The sequence below is a fragment of the Salmo trutta genome, chromosome 20 (genome assembly GCF_901001165.1).
Source record: "Salmo trutta chromosome 20, fSalTru1.1, whole genome shotgun sequence".
NCBI lineage: Eukaryota > Metazoa > Chordata > Actinopteri > Salmoniformes > Salmonidae > Salmo > Salmo trutta.
Window position 1 is genome coordinate 19,741,331 of NC_042976.1, and position 21,684 is coordinate 19,763,014.

At 43.1% G+C, this 21,684-nt stretch overlaps 1 protein-coding gene across 1 annotated transcript in view; it reads right to left on the minus strand.

Annotated features, from left to right (window-relative positions):
- Nucleotides 1–21,684, minus strand: part of ttn.2 (titin, tandem duplicate 2) — a 189,878-nt gene that overhangs the window by 44,316 nt on the left and 123,878 nt on the right. Inside the window, exons 121-159 of the mRNA XM_029702494.1 lie at nucleotides 21,229–21,528; nucleotides 20,189–20,506; nucleotides 19,482–19,778; nucleotides 19,079–19,378; nucleotides 18,672–18,986; nucleotides 18,140–18,432; nucleotides 17,832–17,982; nucleotides 17,364–17,645; nucleotides 16,867–17,169; nucleotides 16,421–16,726; nucleotides 16,015–16,296; nucleotides 15,561–15,860; nucleotides 15,077–15,382; nucleotides 14,697–15,002; nucleotides 14,319–14,600; nucleotides 13,907–14,206; nucleotides 13,488–13,781; nucleotides 10,293–13,247; nucleotides 9,690–10,181; nucleotides 9,272–9,556; nucleotides 8,736–9,035; nucleotides 8,322–8,624; nucleotides 7,911–8,186; nucleotides 7,515–7,814; nucleotides 6,596–6,898; nucleotides 6,192–6,497; nucleotides 5,743–6,030; nucleotides 5,180–5,482; nucleotides 4,700–5,002; nucleotides 4,299–4,604; nucleotides 3,849–4,136; nucleotides 3,451–3,741; nucleotides 3,056–3,343; nucleotides 2,229–2,816; nucleotides 1,964–2,068; nucleotides 1,610–1,807; nucleotides 1,195–1,491; nucleotides 506–1,093; nucleotides 111–413 (exon numbers count right to left, since the gene is read on the minus strand). Coding sequence (XP_029558354.1) covers nucleotides 111–413; nucleotides 506–1,093; nucleotides 1,195–1,491; nucleotides 1,610–1,807; nucleotides 1,964–2,068; nucleotides 2,229–2,816; nucleotides 3,056–3,343; nucleotides 3,451–3,741; nucleotides 3,849–4,136; nucleotides 4,299–4,604; nucleotides 4,700–5,002; nucleotides 5,180–5,482; nucleotides 5,743–6,030; nucleotides 6,192–6,497; nucleotides 6,596–6,898; nucleotides 7,515–7,814; nucleotides 7,911–8,186; nucleotides 8,322–8,624; nucleotides 8,736–9,035; nucleotides 9,272–9,556; nucleotides 9,690–10,181; nucleotides 10,293–13,247; nucleotides 13,488–13,781; nucleotides 13,907–14,206; nucleotides 14,319–14,600; nucleotides 14,697–15,002; nucleotides 15,077–15,382; nucleotides 15,561–15,860; nucleotides 16,015–16,296; nucleotides 16,421–16,726; nucleotides 16,867–17,169; nucleotides 17,364–17,645; nucleotides 17,832–17,982; nucleotides 18,140–18,432; nucleotides 18,672–18,986; nucleotides 19,079–19,378; nucleotides 19,482–19,778; nucleotides 20,189–20,506; nucleotides 21,229–21,528 — 14,601 coding nt within the window. The remainder of the gene's footprint in view (nucleotides 1–110; nucleotides 414–505; nucleotides 1,094–1,194; nucleotides 1,492–1,609; nucleotides 1,808–1,963; nucleotides 2,069–2,228; nucleotides 2,817–3,055; nucleotides 3,344–3,450; nucleotides 3,742–3,848; nucleotides 4,137–4,298; nucleotides 4,605–4,699; nucleotides 5,003–5,179; nucleotides 5,483–5,742; nucleotides 6,031–6,191; nucleotides 6,498–6,595; nucleotides 6,899–7,514; nucleotides 7,815–7,910; nucleotides 8,187–8,321; nucleotides 8,625–8,735; nucleotides 9,036–9,271; nucleotides 9,557–9,689; nucleotides 10,182–10,292; nucleotides 13,248–13,487; nucleotides 13,782–13,906; nucleotides 14,207–14,318; nucleotides 14,601–14,696; nucleotides 15,003–15,076; nucleotides 15,383–15,560; nucleotides 15,861–16,014; nucleotides 16,297–16,420; nucleotides 16,727–16,866; nucleotides 17,170–17,363; nucleotides 17,646–17,831; nucleotides 17,983–18,139; nucleotides 18,433–18,671; nucleotides 18,987–19,078; nucleotides 19,379–19,481; nucleotides 19,779–20,188; nucleotides 20,507–21,228; nucleotides 21,529–21,684) is intronic.

The following is a 21,684-nucleotide window of genomic DNA, read 5'->3' on the forward strand; positions in this document are numbered from 1 at the left end:
ATTTAACCTTCATTATTTACCAGGTAGGTCAATTAAGAACACATTCTTATTTACAATGACGGCATGGAATAAATAATTTGTTTTGAAAATTACCCTTTGTGTTTACTTACATACAATATCCTTTGTCATTACATGGGCAGATGGCTCACTTGGTTGCCCAAAGCCAGCTTTGTTCTCTGCAGTTACTCTGAATTCATATTGAACACCTTCCGTCAGTCCTTGTACTTTGTAACGTAGGTCAGAGACCGTTTTCTTCGATGCTCTCACCCATCTCATTCCTCTTCTCTCTTTCCTCTCAACCTGATAACCTCTAATATCACTCCCGCCATCTTTAATTGGCCTCTTCCAGAAAATGGTGACAGCGTTCCTGCTGACATTGTCAATCTCTGGGACTCCGGGTGGGCCTGGTGGGCCTGTAGAAAAAGAGGAGCAAAATATATTAACAATGATGTGGAAATAATAACAGTACCGTCAATAGAATATTCTGAATATTCATGCAACTTACCAAAGCTGTCAACCATTTTGACTGGGCCGGATTGTGTCCCATCACCAGTGCCATACTGGTTCACTGCAGACACACGGAAGATGTACTCATTGCCCTTGATCAGCTTGTTTGCAACAAATCTGCAATCAAAGATATTTTCAGCAAGTTTGGTCCAGAGAAGACGGCTTGTTTCCCTCTTCTCCAGTGTGTAGGATTTGATTGCGCAGCCACCATCCTCTTCTGGTGGCAACCATGTCAATGTGCACTTCTCAGCTGACACACTGCTAGCTTCAATGGGGCCTGGAGGTCCAGGGACATCAAGAACCTTGACCTTAACATGTTCTTCTCTGATACCGAAAGGATTGCTGGCTGTAATTATATACTCTCCAGTGTTCTTCCTGCTGGCATATTTAATAGACAACGTTGAAGTAGTTGGAGTGCTTGTGATTTGGACAATATCTGAGGTCTTGAATTCTCTTCCTGCCTTGGACCACACAGCTGTAGGTGGAGGTTTGCCAAGGATCTTGGAAGCAGATACCACAATGGTGTCCCCAGCTCTGACAGAGACACCTTCCTTCATGTCTGGATCGATAGTGATGCTTGGTGGTTCTGTGAACAAATGAGCAAGAGAAATTAGGCTACTTTCCATGTCCTAGTTTAGTATGTATTCTATTGGCTTTGTCTTGAAGTAGAAAAACCTAAAAACATACCATACTCATCTTTGCAGATAAGGGTATCAGTTTGCTCTGAAGGAACACTGATTGCGCCAGCTGCATTCTTTGCTCTGATTCTGTATTCCATGCTGCTGCCTTCTGTCAGGTCTTGCACAGTAAACGCAAGGCCTTGGACATTGATATGATTTGCTTTCATCCACGTCTTTCCTGGCAATTCCAGTTTCTCAACCAGGTAGCCAGTCAGTTTGTGTCCACCATCGTACTTGGGTGCAGTCCACATAAGTGTTACAGTGCTTCTGGTTACATTGATGACATCAGGCTTACCAGGAGGATCTGTGGAGGAACAAAAAATCCAGTAAATTATCAAGATTAGCAAGATTAGTGAACATGTTGAAAGATTTCATATGATATCAATAGGACAGAAAGAGAAAGACAATGAAACTAAACTTACCAATTGGATCAAGGGCGATGACTGGTTCTGTTGCCCTGCTTGGCCTTCCTAAACCGGCCGCATTCATTGCCATGACTCTGAATTCATACTCCAGGCCTTCAATCAGTCCAGTCACTCTGCAGTCCTTTACTCTAATAGGGGTCTTAGTGGCTCTCTTCCACATCAAGCTGTTCCTTTCTTTGTACTCGACATGATAGCCTGCAAAGATAATAATAATAACAACAATACTTTATTATTTACCATTCAGCAAATGCTTTCAACAGTAATATCAGGAATAGTTCATTTTCCATGTCCATTTTCCTTACAGTCCATGGAAATTCTATGGATTACTAAAAATACTGTTTGCATAATTACCAGTGATTGGTGAGCCTCCATTTTCTTTAGGTTCAGTCCAATTTAAAATGGCCGATTCATGGCGAATGCTCACAATCTCTGGTGGTGCAGGTGCATCAGGCACATCTGGTGAAACAAGAATGTTTTCAGTTTAGTGAAATGATTGCCATATAGTACATATATCAATCAATCATCAAACTATTGATGAATACAGATTTCTGAAGTCCTAATAACTCTTTCTTTAAAAAAATTTATTTGATATTTTCAATGTATGACAAGAACTCACTGAATGGATGCTGAGCCACCACTGGGTCAGATTTGAGGCATTCTCCAACTCCATATTTGTTTTCTGCGAACACTCTGAAGATGTATTCAGTACCATCATGGAGCCTGGTAACTCTCATAGTATTCTTCTGGATCGCAGATGCCACAGTTGCCCACTTGTTGGCCGTTGATTGCCGCTTCTCCACAATGTAGTTGGATATTTCAGTGCCACCATCATCCTTTGGTGGACCCCAATCCAGAGTGATTCCATCGGCAGTGATTTCATCAAACTTGAATGGTCCTGTCGGAATTCCTGGTTTTCCAACCACCTTTATCTGCATCTTTGCTTCTTTGACTCCTGCAGTGTTTCTTAGCAGAATTGTGTAATTTTCCGCATCACCTCTCTGGCAATCACGGATGAGCAAAGTTGTCAAAGTAGGTGTAGATTCAACTGACATTCTTCCACTGTCTCCCAGAGAAACATGTCCCTTCTTCCAGATGGCTGAAGGAGCTGGTTTGCCAACAATAGGTACATTGATACGGACTGTGCTTCCCTCCTTGGCAACATAACACAGATCTGGGATGCCACTCAAGTCACAATCAGGTGCAACTGCAAGTTAGGAACACAATGCTTATTAATCTATGAACCAGATAAAATTATAATAAGTGCAGTAATGTAATGCTAAAATAGAACACATTTATGCTAGAAATATTAGGAACAGTTGAAAAAAAACTTGGAGATTACCAATAGATCTAAAAAGTATCTAAAATGGCCAAGTATATTGTCTCCAGTGTATTTTATGAGTGGTTTAATAGCCTAGCTAATTAACACTGGACTACTGGACTTACCGATTTGATCTTTAGCGATCACAGTGAGCTCCGAAGGTGGTCCCTCTCCAGACTCATTTATTGCTTTCACCCTGTAAGAGTACTCCTTTCCTTCTTTAAGTTCAACCATCATATGTGACATGACCTTTCCTTTCACTAGCTCCATATACTTCTCTTCACCTTCCTGAAGCTCCAGAAGATAAGCACTGATGTGACTTCCACCATCACTGATTGGCTTTTTCCAGCCAATATGAATGGAATCTTTAGTGATCGACAGTGCCTTAAAATCTATAACTGCTCCAGGTAGTTCTGAAATCAGATAACAAGGTAATTTGATTATTCAAAATCTAACTAACAAATGACATTTAACATCTAATAGTTAAAAAAAACACATGATCACATCCAATAAACCATACCTGAAGCTCTTACAACTCCGGCAGTCTCACAACCTTCTCCTATACCATAGTTATTTTCAGCCAAGACTCTGAAACAGTAGGCCTGTCCAGCTTCCAAGTTGGGAATCCTGAAAGTAGATTTGGGGCATTCGGCTATGACACAGGACCATGCCTTTCTCTCTGCAAGACGTTTCTCAACAATGTAACTCTTCACTGGGCTTCCTCCATCAATCAGAGGAGGATCCCAGCCGATGGATGCATGGTTCAGAGATGTTTCCTTCACAATTAGATTCAGTGGTGGACCAGGAGTATCTATAGAAAAAATAATACATTATATTATTTTATGGCATTATGTAGTAGGTAAAACCAAATTTTGTTTCTCAAAATAATATTATCTTAAGACTAGAATCATAGCCTACCTAGGACCTTTACGACGATAGTGTAAGACTTCTTTCCGCTCTCGTTTTCAAGAGACAAAACGTATTTGCCAGCATCATATCTGTTGATATCCTCAATGTACATAAGGGTATCCCATTCGGTCGTTTTGATCATGATTCCTGCTCGTTCTTTGAGGTTGGCATTGACCTTGGTCCACACCACCTTGGGTGGGGGACGTCCTATCAGTGGCACATAGAGTCTCATTGTGACTCCGGCTCTCAGGACAAGTACCTTGCGAAGGTCAGCATCCAGCTCAGCATCAGCGGCAACTACAAGTTAAAATAGAAAGTAGTAGAGAGTTAGACAAGACATGGATGTATTTTAGTTGAATAGACAGTAGTGCATTACATGCTTATTTCCAATTGTATGGGTTACTTAGATTAGTAATTATTCTGTACAGATTTGAGAGTTTTATGATAATGTTGACGTACTCAGGATATCTTTGGCCTCGTGTTTCCCAGGAACTTCACTTGGCTCGCTGTATCCGATCTTGTTCACAGCAAAGACACGGAACACATATTCTGTTTTATCAATGAGACCAGTAACCAGGAACTTGGTTTCTTGCAGATTTTTGGGCACATTGCACTTCGTCCAGTCTGCTGCATCAGCTCTCTTGCACTCGACAAGGTAGCCAAAGATTTCACAACCACCATCGTAAGCAGGCTTGGTCCAAGACAAGCTAATGGTGCTGTGTGTTGAGTCGATGACTTTAGGGAAAGCAGGTGGTGCAGGTGGATCTGAAGAAGGAAGAACATAAGAGAATGTCAGCGAGAAGTGTTGGGACATGTAATCCTTAATGATTTAAGTGAGCAAATGTTGTTGTAATACTTACACACAGGATCCACGGCAAGGGCAGCATTGGATGCATCACTTGGTTTGCCAAATCCAGCTTTGTTCATGGCAATCACTCTGAACTCATACTCAGATCCTTCTGAGAGCTGGGCAGCTTTTATGCTCCTGTCAATCACTGGTTTACGGTTGACTTTAGCCCAGTTCAGCTCTGACGCTTCACGTTTCTCAACCATGTAACCCAGAATGGTAGCTTTACCATCATCAGCAGGCGCTTTCCAGCTGACAGTCATAGAATTGGCTGTAATGTTGGTAATAATTGGTGGCTCACTAGGACCAGGAACATCTGCAAATGAGAGAGAGAAAGAGAAAGAGAGAGAAGGAGAAGAATGAGAAAACACTTAAACATTGCACAAGCAGAAGAAGTTCCACTGTTTCCAACTCAATCAACAAAAAAATAAATATATATATATATACACACACACACACACAAATGTATATTCAAACATGTTTGAAATATTACCATATGGATTCTTGACCATGACAGGGTCGGTGAGGATGGGGTCCCCAATGCCATACTGGTTCTCAGCACTGACCCTGAACTGGTATTCGTGGTCCTGCATGAGTTTATCTACTGTGCAATCGGTCAGTTGACCATTGATATTGGAGGTGACCAGAGCCCAGTTCGCTCTACTGGTTTCACGTTTGTCAATGATGTAGTTGGTGATTTCAGAGCCTCCATCTGCAACAGGTGGCTCCCACCTCATTTTAATACGGTCCGCAAATACCTTGGTGACTTTCACTCCGGCTGGTGGGCCAGGTTTATCTAAGGAGAACACACAGATTATATTACACATCAACAGTTGATTCTGAATATTTGAATATTGTATTCTCTATTCTCTTGCAAACCATCACAAACACATTCATATACATTACACTAACATATCTCAAGCCGTTATAAAGAGTTTGAGTATATACAAATACAAAAATAAAATGTATTAGCATGAAGCTACAACATCAGTTTGGAATTTGTGCACAATGATAAAAATACACATTTAGTGTAACTGTTATTATAATTTTGCATACCTAGAACCTTGAGCTTAATATTGGCATATTTAGTGCCATTGGGATTTTCAGCTAGAATAGTGTACTCTCCAGACTCCTTCCTTGCAACAGAGAACAATTCCAGAATGTGTGTGTGTCTCTTCTGTGTCATCTTCATCCCATCAACCAGTTTCAATGGAACACCATTTCTCTTCCATGTCACCTTGGGCAGTGGTTTTCCAAACACTACTGCATCAAAGGAGACATTTTCTTCAGCCTTCACTATGATCATGTTCTTCATGTCCACTCCCAGCTCGACCCTGGGGGGAACTGGAGAAACAAGAGAACATCACATCAAGTAAAAGGTCTGTGTTGACCATGCATCCACATTTATTTGGAATAATTTTGGGATTTAAAAAATTGCATTTAGTCATTAGATGGATAACAAAAACACCTTGTTTTGTCAATGTTCTGAAGGAGCAGTGCCTTACCATTCTCTGCAAACACTGGAATGGCATCTGAGATCTGAGAAGGCAAGCTGATGTTGATTGCTGACTTGGCGAAAACTCTGAAGTGATACTGGGCTCCCTCCTCCAGGCCAGTTACAACATAGTCTTCTGTTTTGACGTTCTGGCAGTTGGCATTGCAGCGAACCCATTTCTCTACTTCTTGACCAATTTTCATGTACTCCACATAGTATCCAATGAGCTTGCTACCTCCATCATTTTGGGGGCGAGTCCAAACAAGTGAAACAGTGCTCTTTGTCACATCCATTACCTCAGGTTTACCAGGTGGATCTAGAATAAGAAAATGACAACAGTTTTAATTGACAGATTGCAGATTTCAAAGCCAGTGAGGGACACGGTAAGCTGCACATCACATGCTCATAACTTACCGATGGGTGTTCTTGCTGTGACCCAGTCAGTCTGTTTGCTTGGTTTACCCTGGCCGGCCTTGTTGAGGGCAGACACCCTGAATGCATATTCCAGACCTTCCATTAAGCCTGTGCAGTTGTATTCAAGTCCGCGGACAACGGACTCATTTGCTCTTACCCAGAGAAGGCTGTTCCTCTCTTTACGCTCAATGCAGTATCCAGTAAGAGGACTGCCACCATCAGTTGATGGGGTCTCGTAGGACAGAGACACTGCTTCACTCTTCACTTTCGTTATACACAGATTTCTGGGCTCGCCTGGGACATCTGGAATTAGAATATGGAGTTAGTTTGGAAGATTAACAAACATTTTGTAAAACACATTTATGGTACATAATGTACATATGAATATGGCCTAGATTCAATCAGATCAACGTTAACCGGCGACAGTAGACACCCGCATAACGAAAGTTATTGCGATGGCGGAGGTGGAACTGCATAGGAGCCGTCAAATCGATGAGAAGCTGCTCTTGCGATCATTGTCACAAAGCCACACCTGCCCTACTCACGTTAGATGTTCAGAACAGGAAAGTGTAGGCTGTATAGAAATAATTACAAAGTAATGAGGTTTTCTATCAACAAGGTGTAGATTACATCTCACATTCCAGTGTTCGAACTTGTAAACAAGGCTGCATGGGTTTGACTCCATGCAGCCAATGGCGATGTCCACTTGGGTATAATGCCAGGAGCCACTTGTGAAATTGACAGCTATAACACAGTTCCACTTTCGACAACATCAAAACAACCACTATGTGGATGTTGGCTAAAGCGGATCTGATTGAATCGAGGCCTAGATTACTTAGAAAATCACAATTCATTGTACAATAGGCTTTTTTTGGGGTGGTAGGGGGACCATGCTTATACCTTGTCTTGTTTAACTCACCGAAGGGATATCTAGCGATAATTTTCACTGAATAGATTGGCTCCGAGATGCCAAATCTGTTCTCAGCTCGGACACGGAAGCCATACTCCATTCCAGGGGTAAGCTTGCCAACTCTGTAGCTGGTTGTGGTGCATGACGCAGAAGCTATGACCCAGTCTCCTCTGCTCACATCACACTTCTCAATGACGTAGTTAGTGATGTTGCTTCCACCATCCTCACTGGGTTGGTTCCACTGGAGTGTGCAGGCATCAATATCAAGCTCAATGATCTCCAGGGGAGCGTCAGGAGGTCCAGGCTTATCTGTGCGATGAAGACATGTACCAACAGCATCCATTTAGGCTATGCATTCTGGCAGTGTATTAGTCAACTATTTCGAATTTCCTCAATAAAACTTACCCTGTACTACGACTCTAAGGATCTGGCTTATATTGGCGGCGCTGTTCTTAGCAGAAAGACTGTAGTAACCACTGTCCTTTCTCGAGACGTCTTTCATGATGAGTGAAATGCAGTTTGGAGACTTTTGCACCATGAGACGATCAGATGTCAACAGATCCTCGGCTCCTTGCTTCCATTTGCAGAATGGTGTAGGTTTTCCAGCCACAATAGCATCAACTCTCATTTTCTCTCCTGCCTTTACTGTGACAATATCAGGCATGATAATCTTTGGTGCCACTAAAAAAGAGAGCAAAACATGTTCTTAAAATGAGGACTTAAAAAGATGTGTGCAACAGGAACACTTTTTTGAAAACCACACTAAATCCAGACAAGGTAATTCTGGGATTTAACAAAAAAATATTTGCTACTTACTCAGCTGCTCCTTGACCTCAAATACTCCCTCAGCTTCTCTTGCCAAACTGGTTCCAGCCACGTTTCTTGCTGCAACCCTGAACTTGTACTTTGTGCCCTCTTTAAGTCCAACGACTACAATAGTTAAGTCTTTAACAACGGAATATGGTGTCCATTTGTCTTCAGGTTCACCATGGTCTTTGTAATCAACCATGTAGCCATTGATCTTAGCTCCACCATCCCTCAAAGGTTTCAGCCATCCCAGAGTGGCACTATTCTTTGTCACTTCCAAGACATCCATCTTCTTGGGTGGATCAGGTTCACCTGTTTAAAGAAATGTGAGATTTATGTGAATCAAAACACAAAACAACAAACTCCACTTACACTATCCACTATTTAATTATAATATTAGACATTCTGTAACAGTGCACTTACTTATAGGATCAGATGTCAGATAAGCTTTTGGAGAGTCTTTAGGAACACCAATGCCATATTTATTGACTGCCATAACTCTAAAGTAGTAGTCACAGCCAGGTGTGAGGCCGGTGACTTTGAAGCTTGTTTTCTTCAAGTCGTTGATACAATTTGACCAAGTCTTCTTGTCGAGTTCACGTTTCTCAACAATGTAGTTCTGGATTTGACAGCCACCATCATTATCTGGAGGGAGCCAAGACAGCTGACAGCCGGTGCTTGTCACATCACAGACCTCAAATCCTCCGACAGGTCCAGGAGTATCTGTTCAACAAATGGAACATCAATATTGGATACAGTCCATATAAGAGTACAAACAATTATACTGTAATCAAACAGTACAAACAATTATACTGTAATCAAACTAATAACATTAATTTGACAATGTAAAGAATTAAATGTACATACATTTTGCTTGTTTAAAGTCTTTCACAGTGAATAGTAATCTGTCATTCCACAGACTGACATAAAAAGTGAAAGGATAGACCTCAGTGACTTACCCAATACTTTAACACGGACAAATATAGCTTTCTCCCCAGCGGAGTTGGAGAGTGTGAGAGAGTATTTGCCGGAGTCGTCTCGAGTGCTCTCAGGGATCACAAGGAAGGACATAGTATCAATCTGATCTACATGTCCTCTCCTGGCCACATTATCAACACCGAGCTTCTTCCAGGTGACTTTGGGGGATGGTCTTCCTCTGATAGTAGCGAAGAGCCTGATGGGGCAGCCTGCTCTAACAGTGAAGCCCTTCCTTAGACTGGCATCCAAGTCAATCTCTGGTGCCTCTGTTAGTGGGTGAGAGAAGGGGAACATACATCAGACATAAAGAAATCATTATAAAATATTAGCTATAAGCTACAGTTCTATAACAACTGGATGTGTTTTCGTCTAGGCCAATATCAAGAAGTATTTATTTACCGAGGACCTCCTTGGGGTTGACAGCCTCTTTGAGTGTAGCAGGACGACCCCAGCCGACCTGGTTCTGTGCAGAGACTCTGAATTCATACATCTTCTTCTCATTCAAGTTTGGAATGGTTAATTCTGTGTGCACCAGCACACCAGCACCGGTGTTGCACTTCTTCCAGCCCTCTTCTTTCTCCTTACGTTTAGCTTCAGCTTTAGCTTTAGCTGCAACTGCAGCAGCTTCATCCTCAGCGTCCTCTTCATAACCTTCTCCTGCTGTTGCTTCAGGCTTAGCTTCACCTTCAGGCTTAGCTTCATCTGCAGGTTTATCTTCAGGAACAGCTTCAGCTTCAACCACTTCAGGTTTAGGTTCAGGTTTGTCTCTCATTTCAACCATGTATCCAATGATAGGAGCACCTCCATCATAGATAGGCTTGGCCCACCCAAGAGTAATGGACGTCTTGGTGCTGTCAATCACCTTGAAACTGCCTGGAGGACCAGGAGTCTCTGGAATCAAGGAAAACAAAATGTCTGCATGTTAGTACAGCCAATAGGGAAAATTCATAACCAATAATAATAATAATAATACAATGTCTCAAAAATGCATAAATGCTGTACCAATTGGATCTTTGGCTGCTACTGGTCTGCATGGTTTGCTTGGCTCTCCCAGTCCAACTTCATTTTCGGCCTTGACACGGAACTGATATTCGTGGTTGGGAATTAAGTTGCTGACTTTCATGCGTCTCTCAGAGATGGTACTCTTTGTACATGGCACCCATTTGACAGCACGCTTTTCTTTCCTTTCCAGGATATAACCAGTGATAGACTTTCCACCATCATTCTCTGGTGGGGCCCATACGACTGTCATTTCCTCCTTGCCGATCTTGGTGATCTCTGGTGATTCTGGTGGTCCAGGTCTGTTGAACTGAGTCCTAGCTGTGACAGGTTTGCTCTCCACTGCAGGACCTGTCCCCATCTTGTTTTCTGCTCTGATGCGGAAGATGTACTCATTTCCTTCTACTAGTCGGGTAACATTGCAATAGTTGGTGACAAGTGAAGCAGAGTATGTGGACCAGACCATTCTTCTTGTCTCACATTTCTCAATGATATAGCTATCAACTTCACATCCACCTTCATCTTCTGGGAGATCCCATGCAACTCTACATTTGTCTACTCCGATTCCAGACACCTTCACGTCTCTCACAGGCCCTGGGACATCCAAGACATTAACAACTGCGTATCCAGTGAAGGTTCCAGCAGAGTTTGTGGCAGTAACAACATATTTTCCAGTGTCTGTACGTTTGGATTTGGTCAAAAGGAATTTAGAGTAATCTGTGCCCGTTTCAATACTAACTCTGGGGTTATCTCCTGTGGCCCTGTCCTTCACCCACTTCACCTCTGGTTGAGGCTTTCCTCTGAGTCCAGCCTCAATTCGGATAGACTCTCCAGCTTTAACCACAAGGGCTCCAGCTAACTTTATATCAAGCACTGGTTTCTGGATCTCCTCTTTAACAAGTACATCACCAGTCTTCACCCAGTCACTTTCTCCACCTTCATTGCATGTCTGCACTCTGAACTGATAGGTTTGTTTTTCCACACACTTGTCAGCCATGAAGAATGTACTTGTAATCAGATCCTCGTGTAATGGCACCCATTCTGCCGCTCCTGCTTCTTTGCTCTCCAAAGCGTAACCAATGTTGGGGCTTCCACCATCATAGTCTGGCCTCCTCCATTTCAAGAAAACAAAGTTCTTACCCACATCGGTTACGTGGAAGTTCTCTGGCTCACCAGGCGTGTTAATGGGATTGATGGCAAGGGTTGGTTGTTTTGTCTCAACTGTGGGCCCAGGGCCGCATTTGTTCGCAGCACAAACGCGGAAGAGATACTCGTGGCCCTCCATGAGTTTGGCTTTAACCATGCGGTTAGTGCAGTCAGATGAGATCATTGACCAAAGCCTCACACTGGGTTCACGGCACTCAACAATGTAGTTTGTAATCTCAGAGCCTCCGTTATCTACAGGGTTCTCCCAGGACACCATACAAGAGTCTTTGGTCACATAGGTGGCCTTCAGATTCTGACAGTGTCCAGGTCTATCCAACACATTCACAGTTATTGTAGCTTCGGCTTCACCACTGTAGTTGTTAGCCTTCAAAACATACTTTCCATGGTCTGCTCTGGTTGCCTCTTTTATTCTCAGTTGAACAACAGGCAAGTTCTGAGTTAGTGTTGTGTGCTTGACGGTTTCCAATACGTCCTCACCCTTTTTCCAGATAATCTCTGGATCGGGTCTGGCTTTCACGTAACCGATGATGTTGATGTTATGTCCAACTCGGACAGTCAAACGCTCACGGCTTGTGGCATCCATCTCTATCTCTGGAGGTATCATGATGTCTTTGGCAACCACCGATCCAAGGCATTCTCTAGGCTCTCCAACTCCAATCATATTTACAGCACTAATGCGGAACCTGTACTCTGAGTGTTCTTCAAGGCCTTTAACTCTGTAAGCACACTGCTTAATGTGACCATCCTTGTTGATGATCTCCCATTCTCCGCCAACTTTCTGAATTTCAATAATGTAGCCCATGATTGGACTGCCTCCATCTTTATTGGGCTTAATCCAGACTAGGTCTGCATTTTCCTTACTGTAGTCCTTGATTCTGGGGTTAACTGGAGGTCCAGGAGCTTTAATTTGACGACAGGGTTTTGCTGGGTCTGATATGTCGGAAGGTCCACTGAAACCAGCAATGTTTTCAGCGAAAACTCTAAACTCATATTCATTTCCCTCAAAGAGACCAAGTACTCTGATTCTGAGATCCTTACAGGGTGTCGTGTTGACACGGATCCATTTACCGCCTTTGTGTCTACGCTCAACTATATATCCAGTGATTTGACTTCCTCCATCAAACAATGGCATGGTCCACCCAACAGTGAGAGCATCTTCTGCAATGTCCCATGTGTTTGGTTTGCCTGGATGGGCAGGGGGTTCAAACGTGTGTTGGGCGACAGTTGGTGCACTTTCAAGAGGAGCGCCGATACCCATTTTGTTCTCGCCACGGATACGCACAACATATTCAACACCGCTCTGCAAACGAGAGATCTTAAGCTTCGTAGCTGTGCTACCAGAGCTCACACCTCCCCAGGTTTCCTTCTTAGCCTCTCTCTTCTCAACAATGTAACCTGTTACAGGGCTTCCACCATCATCCTTTGGAGAACGCCAGTCAATAAGCATGTACTCAGGAGTAACTTCAAGGATATTGACTGGTCCAATTGGAGCAGCGGGCACATCAAGAACGGTCACATTCAAAGCCAGAGTCTTGGTTCCTGCAGGGTTGGAAACTGTGAGAATATAGATTCCACTGTTGGTTCTCATACAGTCATTGATGCTGAGAACTGTTGAATAGTTGTCACTCTCAATCTTAACTGCGCCTTCGGGTACAATTTCTTCTCCGTCAATGGACCATTTGGCAGTAGGCGCAGGGATGCCTCTCATGATAGCAGGGAGTCTGATTGTGCTTCCACATTTCACGATGATTCCTTCGATCAGCTTAGCCTCAACTTCAACGATTGGAGCCACTGTGAAAAGATGGAGAAGAAGATGTAGGTTAATTATTATAATTTGTTTGATGATGGCAATTATGTTGTCTACAAATCAATACATATAGCGGCGGTTTCCTGGACACAGATTAAGTTTAGTCCTGTAATAAGAATCACTTTCAATGGAGAATCTCTATTAAATTTGCTTTTTAGTATACAACTAGGATTAATCTCTGTTGGAGAAACCAAACCATTAAGTAAATATATAGCAAATCTCACCAAGCTTCTCCTGGCAGAGGACGGGGACAGTGGTGTCTGGTCTACTCAGTCCAATAGCGTTCTCCGCTCTCACACGGAATCTGTAAGTCTTTCCTTCCTCGAGGCCAGTAATGTGGCTCTCAGGGATGCTGACGGTGTTCCATTCATCCCACTCTCTCTCTCCTTCCTCTTGGTACTCAACCAGGAAACCTATGATGTTGCTACCTCCGTTGCGGTCAGGCCAGTTCCACACAAGCCAGACCTCCGTCTTGTCGACATCTACATGGTGCAAGTCTTTTGGTGGACCAGGTGGGACTGAAAATAGACCATACATTAGATGAGATGCTATTAGATTACAGATGTCAAGTTAGTTATCAAGATACCACGTACATAACAATACACCCGTAGGTCTTAATGTATTTGGTTTGATTGATACTCACACAGTGGATTCATGGCTTTGACGGCTTTGGTTGTTTCAATGTATTCACTTCTGCCGAACTGATTCTCAGCAGCAACGCGGAACAAATACGATGTTCCTTCCATCAAGTGCTTGGCCATCATGCTTCGTTTCTTAGACGAAGAGCACACTGGCACCCACTGTGCGGCTGCCACATCTTTCTTCTCCACAACAAAGTTGGTAATACGCGCTCCTCCATTGTCCTCTGGGTCTTTCCAGGAGAGATAGGCTGAATCGCTTCTCACCTCTGAAACCCTCAGGTGCTGGATTGGACCAGGTTTGTCTAATAGAGTAAAGAGTAAAGAATAACATAATTATAGCAACCCAGCATGCTAAACGATTTACATCTGTCTTCATTTATTTCTGACAGAATTTCTGACAGAAAAGTCCCTTACCCAGGACGAGGACTGTGCATGTGGCAGTCTTTGATCCAGATGAGTTTTCAATGTTCAGAGTGTAGTCACCACAGTCAGAACGAGCACAGTAGCGCATCTCCAATTTGGATCCTAGCGGATTGATCTCAATGTCAGCTCTTGTGGGGACGTCTTCGTCGTTCTTCTTCCATGTGACTTTGGGGAATGGAATTCCCTTAATTCCAGCAATTAGATGGATATGGGTTCCGGCCATGGCTTTCAACTCACGAGGCATACCCAGTTCAATATCCAATTCAGGAGGTTCTTTTTGGGGGTAGAAAAACAATGTTATAATTCATTTTTTTATTTCTATGATAATGAATTACCCAAATTACGAAAAATATTTTTATGTAAAATTACCAAGTCGGTCTTCTGCCTTGACTGGATCTGTGGTGTATGCAGGTTCAGATTCACCAGCGAAGTTCACAGCAGTTACTCTGAATCTGTAATATTCTCCCTCTTCCAGGTTAATGACCTTGAACTTGGTTTCTTGGCAGGAATCAGGAGTCTGATTAACCTTCTGCCACTCCTCTCCAGCTTTAGTGAACTCAACGAGATAGCCAAAGATCTTGCCCCTGCCACAGTCCTTTGGTTGCTGCCAAGACAGTGAGACAGACTCTTTTGTCCAATCTACAGCTTCTGGCAGCACGGGGGGGCTTGGAAGCACTGAGGGAAGAAACAGTTGATTAAATTTGATAGAAATTTTGTAAAGTATTAATTTACTTTTCATAGTCACTTACCAATTGGATCTTTGGCAAAGATGGGCTTTGATGGAGGGCTGGGGTCACCGAGACCCACAACGTTCTCAGCCATGACACGGAACTCATATTCACAGCCCTCGAGGAGGTCTGGAACAAAGTACTCCACTTTGGGGAAGATGCGGTCTTTTCCGGATGCGCGAGTCCATCTCTTAGTCATGGTCTCCTTCCTCTCAATGACATAGCCAGTGATGGGCTTACCACCATCAGCAGGTGGTTCCCAAGTCAGAAGGGCTCGATCCTTATAGATCTCCTTCACAATGGGCTGTTTGGGTGCATCTGGCACCTCTGTAATGGGACAGAGAATTGATCAGTTGTAGCAAAATGCATTCATGACAAAAGAAAGTATGGTTGCATCCCATATGGCACCCTATTCCTTACTTGTCAAAAGTAGTGCACAATATAAGGAATAGGGTGCCGTTATGGACGTAACTTATATCTTCTCAGTATTTATCTAATAGCTTACTGAAGACATCCTTAGCCTTTGTCTCGGCAGACAGCAGTGGGTTGCTGATGCCGTGGATGTTCACAGCACAGATTCTGATGATGTACTCTCTGCCCTCAATCAGCTTAGGTACTTTGCATGTTGTCCTGGTGCAAGCTGTTGTCACCGGCATCCAGAGGTCTCTGTTTGTGTCTCTCTTCTCAATGGTGTAGTTGGAGATGGCACATCCACCATCATCCAGAGGAGGGTTCCAAGAAATCACCATGTAGTTCCTGTAGACCTCATTGAAGACCACTGGGCCCTCTGGAGGCTGGGGGCGATCTGAGAGAAAATATTAGCATTTTATCATTAATAATCTATCAGATATGCATCAATCAATAGTCAATAATCAAACATATTTTGATTATAAGGGTTCATTAAAAGTGACATTAGGTCTGTCAATTAAGAACAACAAAGAACACCCTCACCAACTTACCAACAACACTGAGACTGCAAATTCCTTTACGTAAGCCAACAATGTTCTCCACCACCACCTGGTATCTGCCGCTGTGTTCTCGTTTAGCCTTGGGCATAGCCAAGCACAGTGTTTTACTAGTGTTGGTCATTGTGACCTCCTCATCTGCTTTCAGCTCTTCCTCGTTCTTTGTCCATGTTATTGTAGGTGCTGGCTTTCCAGTGAAGCGGCCTTGGAGGGTGCACACGTCTCCCACACGCACAACCAGTCTGTCACGGAAGTCCAAGTCGATCGTTGGGGGCTCTGAGGATGGAAGAACAAAGAAGTGATGTTTTCCATTCTTTTTTACTTTATTTAAAAAAAATAACATTCACCAATATATTTATAAAGATTTAGAATGACTATCTAACCCTTATTCAACACTTACCAAGTTCTTCCTTGACCTGGATTGGCTTGGTGCAGAAAGAGTGCTTTCCCTGACCAATCACGTTGACAGCACTGACACGGAATTCATAGGTGGAATTCTCTTTGAGACCTCCCTTTGTGAACTTCCTATCCATCAGCGTGTCATCAGTATCAATCTTAGTGAAGTTATCCTTTCCAATCAGACGAGCTTCAAGCACATAACGTGTAACCTCAGAACCACCATCGTACTTAGGTGGTCTCCAGGCCAAACTGATGGAGTCTTTGGTGATGGCTGTGACTTCTAGATCCTCAGGACGCTCAGGAACAGCTAGCATGGAAAAAGGACACAAACATCCCATCAGGCCCAATGGAATATTATAAATAATTGCTGGATTTGTATTCACTTACGTTACATTTTTGTAACAGCAAATTAGAAAGCTGTCATTCGGGTATTAGGCAGGAACTCACAAATAGGATCTTTGATGAGAACTGGTCGTTCTGATTCAATAAATGGACCCATTCCGATGATATTCTCAGCTGCGATTCTAAAGAAATATCCTTTTCCATCGATGAGACCCTGGACCACAGCATTGTGCCTGGTGACTGTGTAAGAGACCGCTGTCCAGCCCATGCGGTCAGACTCTCTCTTCTCAATTATGTAGTTGGTGATGGCTGAGCCACCGTCGTCTTCAGGGGAGTACCAGGTCAACTTGCAAGAGTCAATGGTGAGGTTCACACCAGAGAACGGCTGACCAACTGGGCCGGGAACATCTGAGAAACACACGTGAAACAAGTTTTCAATACCATTCAACTCCTGGGCCTGTATTCACAAAGCGTCCCAGAGTAGGACTGCTGATCCTGGATCAGCTCTCCAATGCCGAGAAACTTGATACATACTGCCCCGGATATCTCCTGAGATATACTGAAGTTTACCAACGAGAAGAAGAAGTAAAGTTGTTTCTTACCCAACACCTCCACAATGACAGCCTTCTTCCTTTCTCCTCCTTCATTCTTTGCACTCAGGGTGTATATACCCTGGTGATGGCGTCTACAGTTTTTGATAACCAGAGCAGAGCTGATTGAAGTGGTTTCAACCTTAGCCTCTGCTGGTAGAGGCTGGTCATCTCTGCTCCATGTGATCTCTGGTGCAGGCTTGCCTGACACGTGGGCCAGGAGGCGGATGGTACCACCGGCATGGACTACAATCTTCTCCTTCACTGAGGCATCCAAGTCCACTTCAGGGACAACTAAAATAACAAGTGCGTGTTGGTTTAAGATGGCATACACTCTGTCTACAACCCAACTGCCACCCTATTCCCTATGTAGTGCACTATACAGGGAATAGTCATGGACCTAACAAATGGATAATCAAATATATCATATCATAGTTGATATCATAGTTGATATCATATCATAGTTGTCTTGTCTCTTACTTGTTCTGTCTTTGCATTCAATCACTTCGGCCACTTCACCGGGCTCACCGACGCCAGCAGCATTCACTGCCCTCACTCTGAACTTGTACCTTCCCAGCTCTTTCAGTCCAGACACAACAAACTTAGTGCCTCTAATCTCCTTGTCTTTAGCCTGAAAAAAAATGTTAAATAAGATTTTACAAACATTGACACACTAAATGTTATATTATTTGAATATATTTAGACTTGAATTTACCAGGTTGTTGCATTTAATATCAAAATAGTTCGTAAAAGAATACGTTCGAGAAATAATTGTATTAGATAATTACCTTTTCCCATCCATCTTTTATCCCTACTACCTCTTCTTCTTCTTCTGATTCTGATATTTCATTTCCGTCTTCATCGAATATGATTTTCTTAACTTTTTTCTGTTTTACTACTACTACTTTGTCTGCTTCCGCTGCCTTCTGTTTTTCTATTTCTAGTTCTTTTTCCTCTTCTATGTATTCAACAAAGTAACCAGTGACCTTAGATCCACCATCAATTAAAGGTGGGATCCACTCCAGATCCACTGTTGACTTGGTCCAGTCTGTTACTTTGGGGGTTGGGGGACCGGGGAGAGCTACACACAAACAAGATGACATTTACAATGTCAGAAGGCCAAACAATAGAAACAACATAGCTATATAATACATTGAAAATAGAAAAATACACCTTTCCCATGTAAGAAAAACAATATTTCTGCACCTAAAAAGTAACCATAATTCCCTATTTAGTACACTACTTTTGACCAGGGCCCTATGCTGCACTATATAAGGAATAGGATTCCATTTGGGACGCACACTATATAAGTTAACTTACTAATAGGGTCTCTTGAAAGAACAGGATCTGATGGGACACTGGGAAGTCCCATTCCAGCTGCGTTGATTGCGGTCACACGGAACTGGTAGATTGCTCCCTCCTGCAGACCAGTGATCTCATACTCCTGACCCAGGGGCATGACCCTGATAGGGGCGCGGTTCACTTTGGTCCAGCGCTTAGCCGTGGTCTCTTTACGCTCCAGCCAGTAACCACTAACTGGAGATCCACCATCGTATTTTGGCTCGCCCCAAACGATCACCATAGACTCAAGAGTCACGTCTTCCACTAAGGGCTTCTCAACTTGGCCAGGGACAGCTGTTGAGAGGAACCATTTAGAAGTTGGTTAGAAGAAATACTGTATATCCACGGTGACATTGACTTATAATACAATAGTACATTCAACTTACTGAAGAGATTCCTTGCTTTCTCATGTTCGCTGTACAGCGGTGGGCCAACTCCATATTTGTTCTGAGCCATGACACGGAACTCATACTCATGGCCCTCAGTCAGCCTCTGAACTGTATAGAGGCCTTCTTTGGGGTCGTTGGAAACGTGCACCCATGACTTTCTGTTTTCCTCACGCTTCTCAATGACATAGTTTGTCACCTTGGAGCCACCGTCATCTCTAGGTGGTTTCCATGCAAGTGTTATCCTCTCGGCAAACACCTCTTTGAATTCAATCGGCCCGACTGGTACGCCAGGTCGTCCTGAGTTGAGGAAGAAAAGGAGGAAATGGGGTCATATTACAACACAATCAAGAGGACTAACCAAACAGAAAGAAGTAAATACATTCAGAGAGAGGTTCCTCACCTAGGACAGTGAGTTTGATGTCCTTAGAGGCTTTTCCCAGACTGTTGCTTGCAGTGATAGTGTACAGGGAGCTGTCGTCTCTCTTGGACTGCTGGATCAGCAGGGTACATTTGTTATCAATGATCATTTTGTTGACATGCTGATCATATTGCACTACAGCCTTGTCTTCAGGCTTGGCAATGGGAGCCTTCTGCCATACGAGGGAGGGGAATGGACAGCCATGTATCCTAGCCACAATATGGACATCTAGTCCCTCTTCACCTTCCATCTGTTCCTTCAGTTCAATGGTAGGAGCACCTAAACAATGGAAGATGGAGTCAGTACATTTACATTTTAGTCATTTAGCAGACGCTCTTATCCAGAGCGACTTACAGTAGTGAATGCATACATTTCATTTCATGCATTTTTGTACTGGCCCCCCGTGGGAATCGAACCCACAACCCTGGCGTTGCACACACCATGCTCTACCAACTGAGCCACAGGGACAGCCGTACAAGTCATTCAACGTTTTAATTTTCATAGCAACTTTTTTTAAACAAAATGAGTCTTATTTAAAAACATTTACAACAGCATACATGTGCTGTCATCCTGAAGAATGTACTGTCTGCTGAAATGCTGGTGGTTTACCCATTAATAAATCATTCAGAGCGAATTTAGTGTGCTTTCTTTCTTTAACTTTCTTTTTCTTAACTGTGCTTTTTACTTACATGTCTGGTCCTTGATGATGATTGGTCCAGCGGTGGCCGACGGTCTGCTTGGGCCAGCCTCGTTCACAGCCTTGACGCGGAACTCATACTCGCCGCCATTTTTCAGATCTTCAATGATGAAGATGGTTTCCTCAACGTTTCGCTTGTTACACTGCTTCCATGTCTCCTTCTCCAGGCCGCTGGTGTCCCAACTCAAGCGCTCTATTATGTAGTGCTTCACAGGAGAACCACCATTGTTCTTAGGTGGCACCCATGTCAGGGTCACTGTATCTTTGGTGACCAGATTGACCTTGACGTGGGTTGGGGGATCAGGTATGTCTGAAAATGGGAATAAAGAATGGGAATATAAATGGGAACTTATTAGTAAGCACTAGCGGTTCTGGGGGGGGGGGGCAGTGCCCCTGTGACAACAATATTGGACCCCCTAAATGGGGAGTATGAAATAATTTTTACATAACAAATTTTTGCTATCGTTCTTTTTTTACATCCGTTATTAGACAGAAAATGCTAATAAATTGTTGAATGATTATAAACATGGTATTTTGTCTGCTAATGCCTGCAATGCAGTGAAGAAAACAAAATGACAACAATAACGTCTAATGTAACTGGCCCCTCTAACAGTACAACTGGCCCCAGCTTGGCCCCCCCAGTTGAAATGGTCTAGAACCGCCACTGTTAGTAAGGTGTACACTGTGTAACCTACGTTTCACAAACTTGAATGTGTACATATTACACATTACTACTATATATACACTACCGTTCAAAAGTTTGGGGTCACTTAGAAATGTCCTTGTTTTTGAAAGAAAATAACATTTTTTGTCCATTAAAATAACATCAATTGATCAGAAATACAGTGCAGACATTGTTAATGTTGTAATGACTATAGCAGCTGGAAAGGGCAGATTTAAAAAATTAAATATTTACCCCATATACAGTGTATATATATATATACACTGTATACCATTTAGCAGACGCTTTTGTTCCAAATGAATATTACTATGAGTACATTTTAATTTGTTAGTAATTAATTTGTGACTTACAGATGGGGTCTCTTGCCCTAGCAGGCTCAGTGGTCTCAGTTAAAGGTCCCATTCCCAGACGGTTCTCTGCCCGCACACGGAACACATACTCCTGTCCCTCCAGCAGTCCCTCCACAATGTAGGCCTGGCTGAAACAGCACTGGTTGACTATGGTCCAGGCCTTTCCTGTCACATTCTTCTTCTCAATGAAGTAACTCTTGATCCTCTCGCCACCGTCGTTAGCAGGCAGTTTCCAGATCAGCCTCATTGTAGCTCTGGTGATGTCAGTCACTTTGAGCTCTCGAGGAGCACCAGGCACGTCTGAAAACAGAAGTCCAACAGACGTTAATACATCTTATATGGGATACGTGTTGTGTTTCTCATTAATGTTTTATGTCCTAATAAATAATATACATTTGGATATGAGCCTTTGTTTCGTTTTTTGACAGTGTAAGGGTGTCTATCTTTTCTATCATT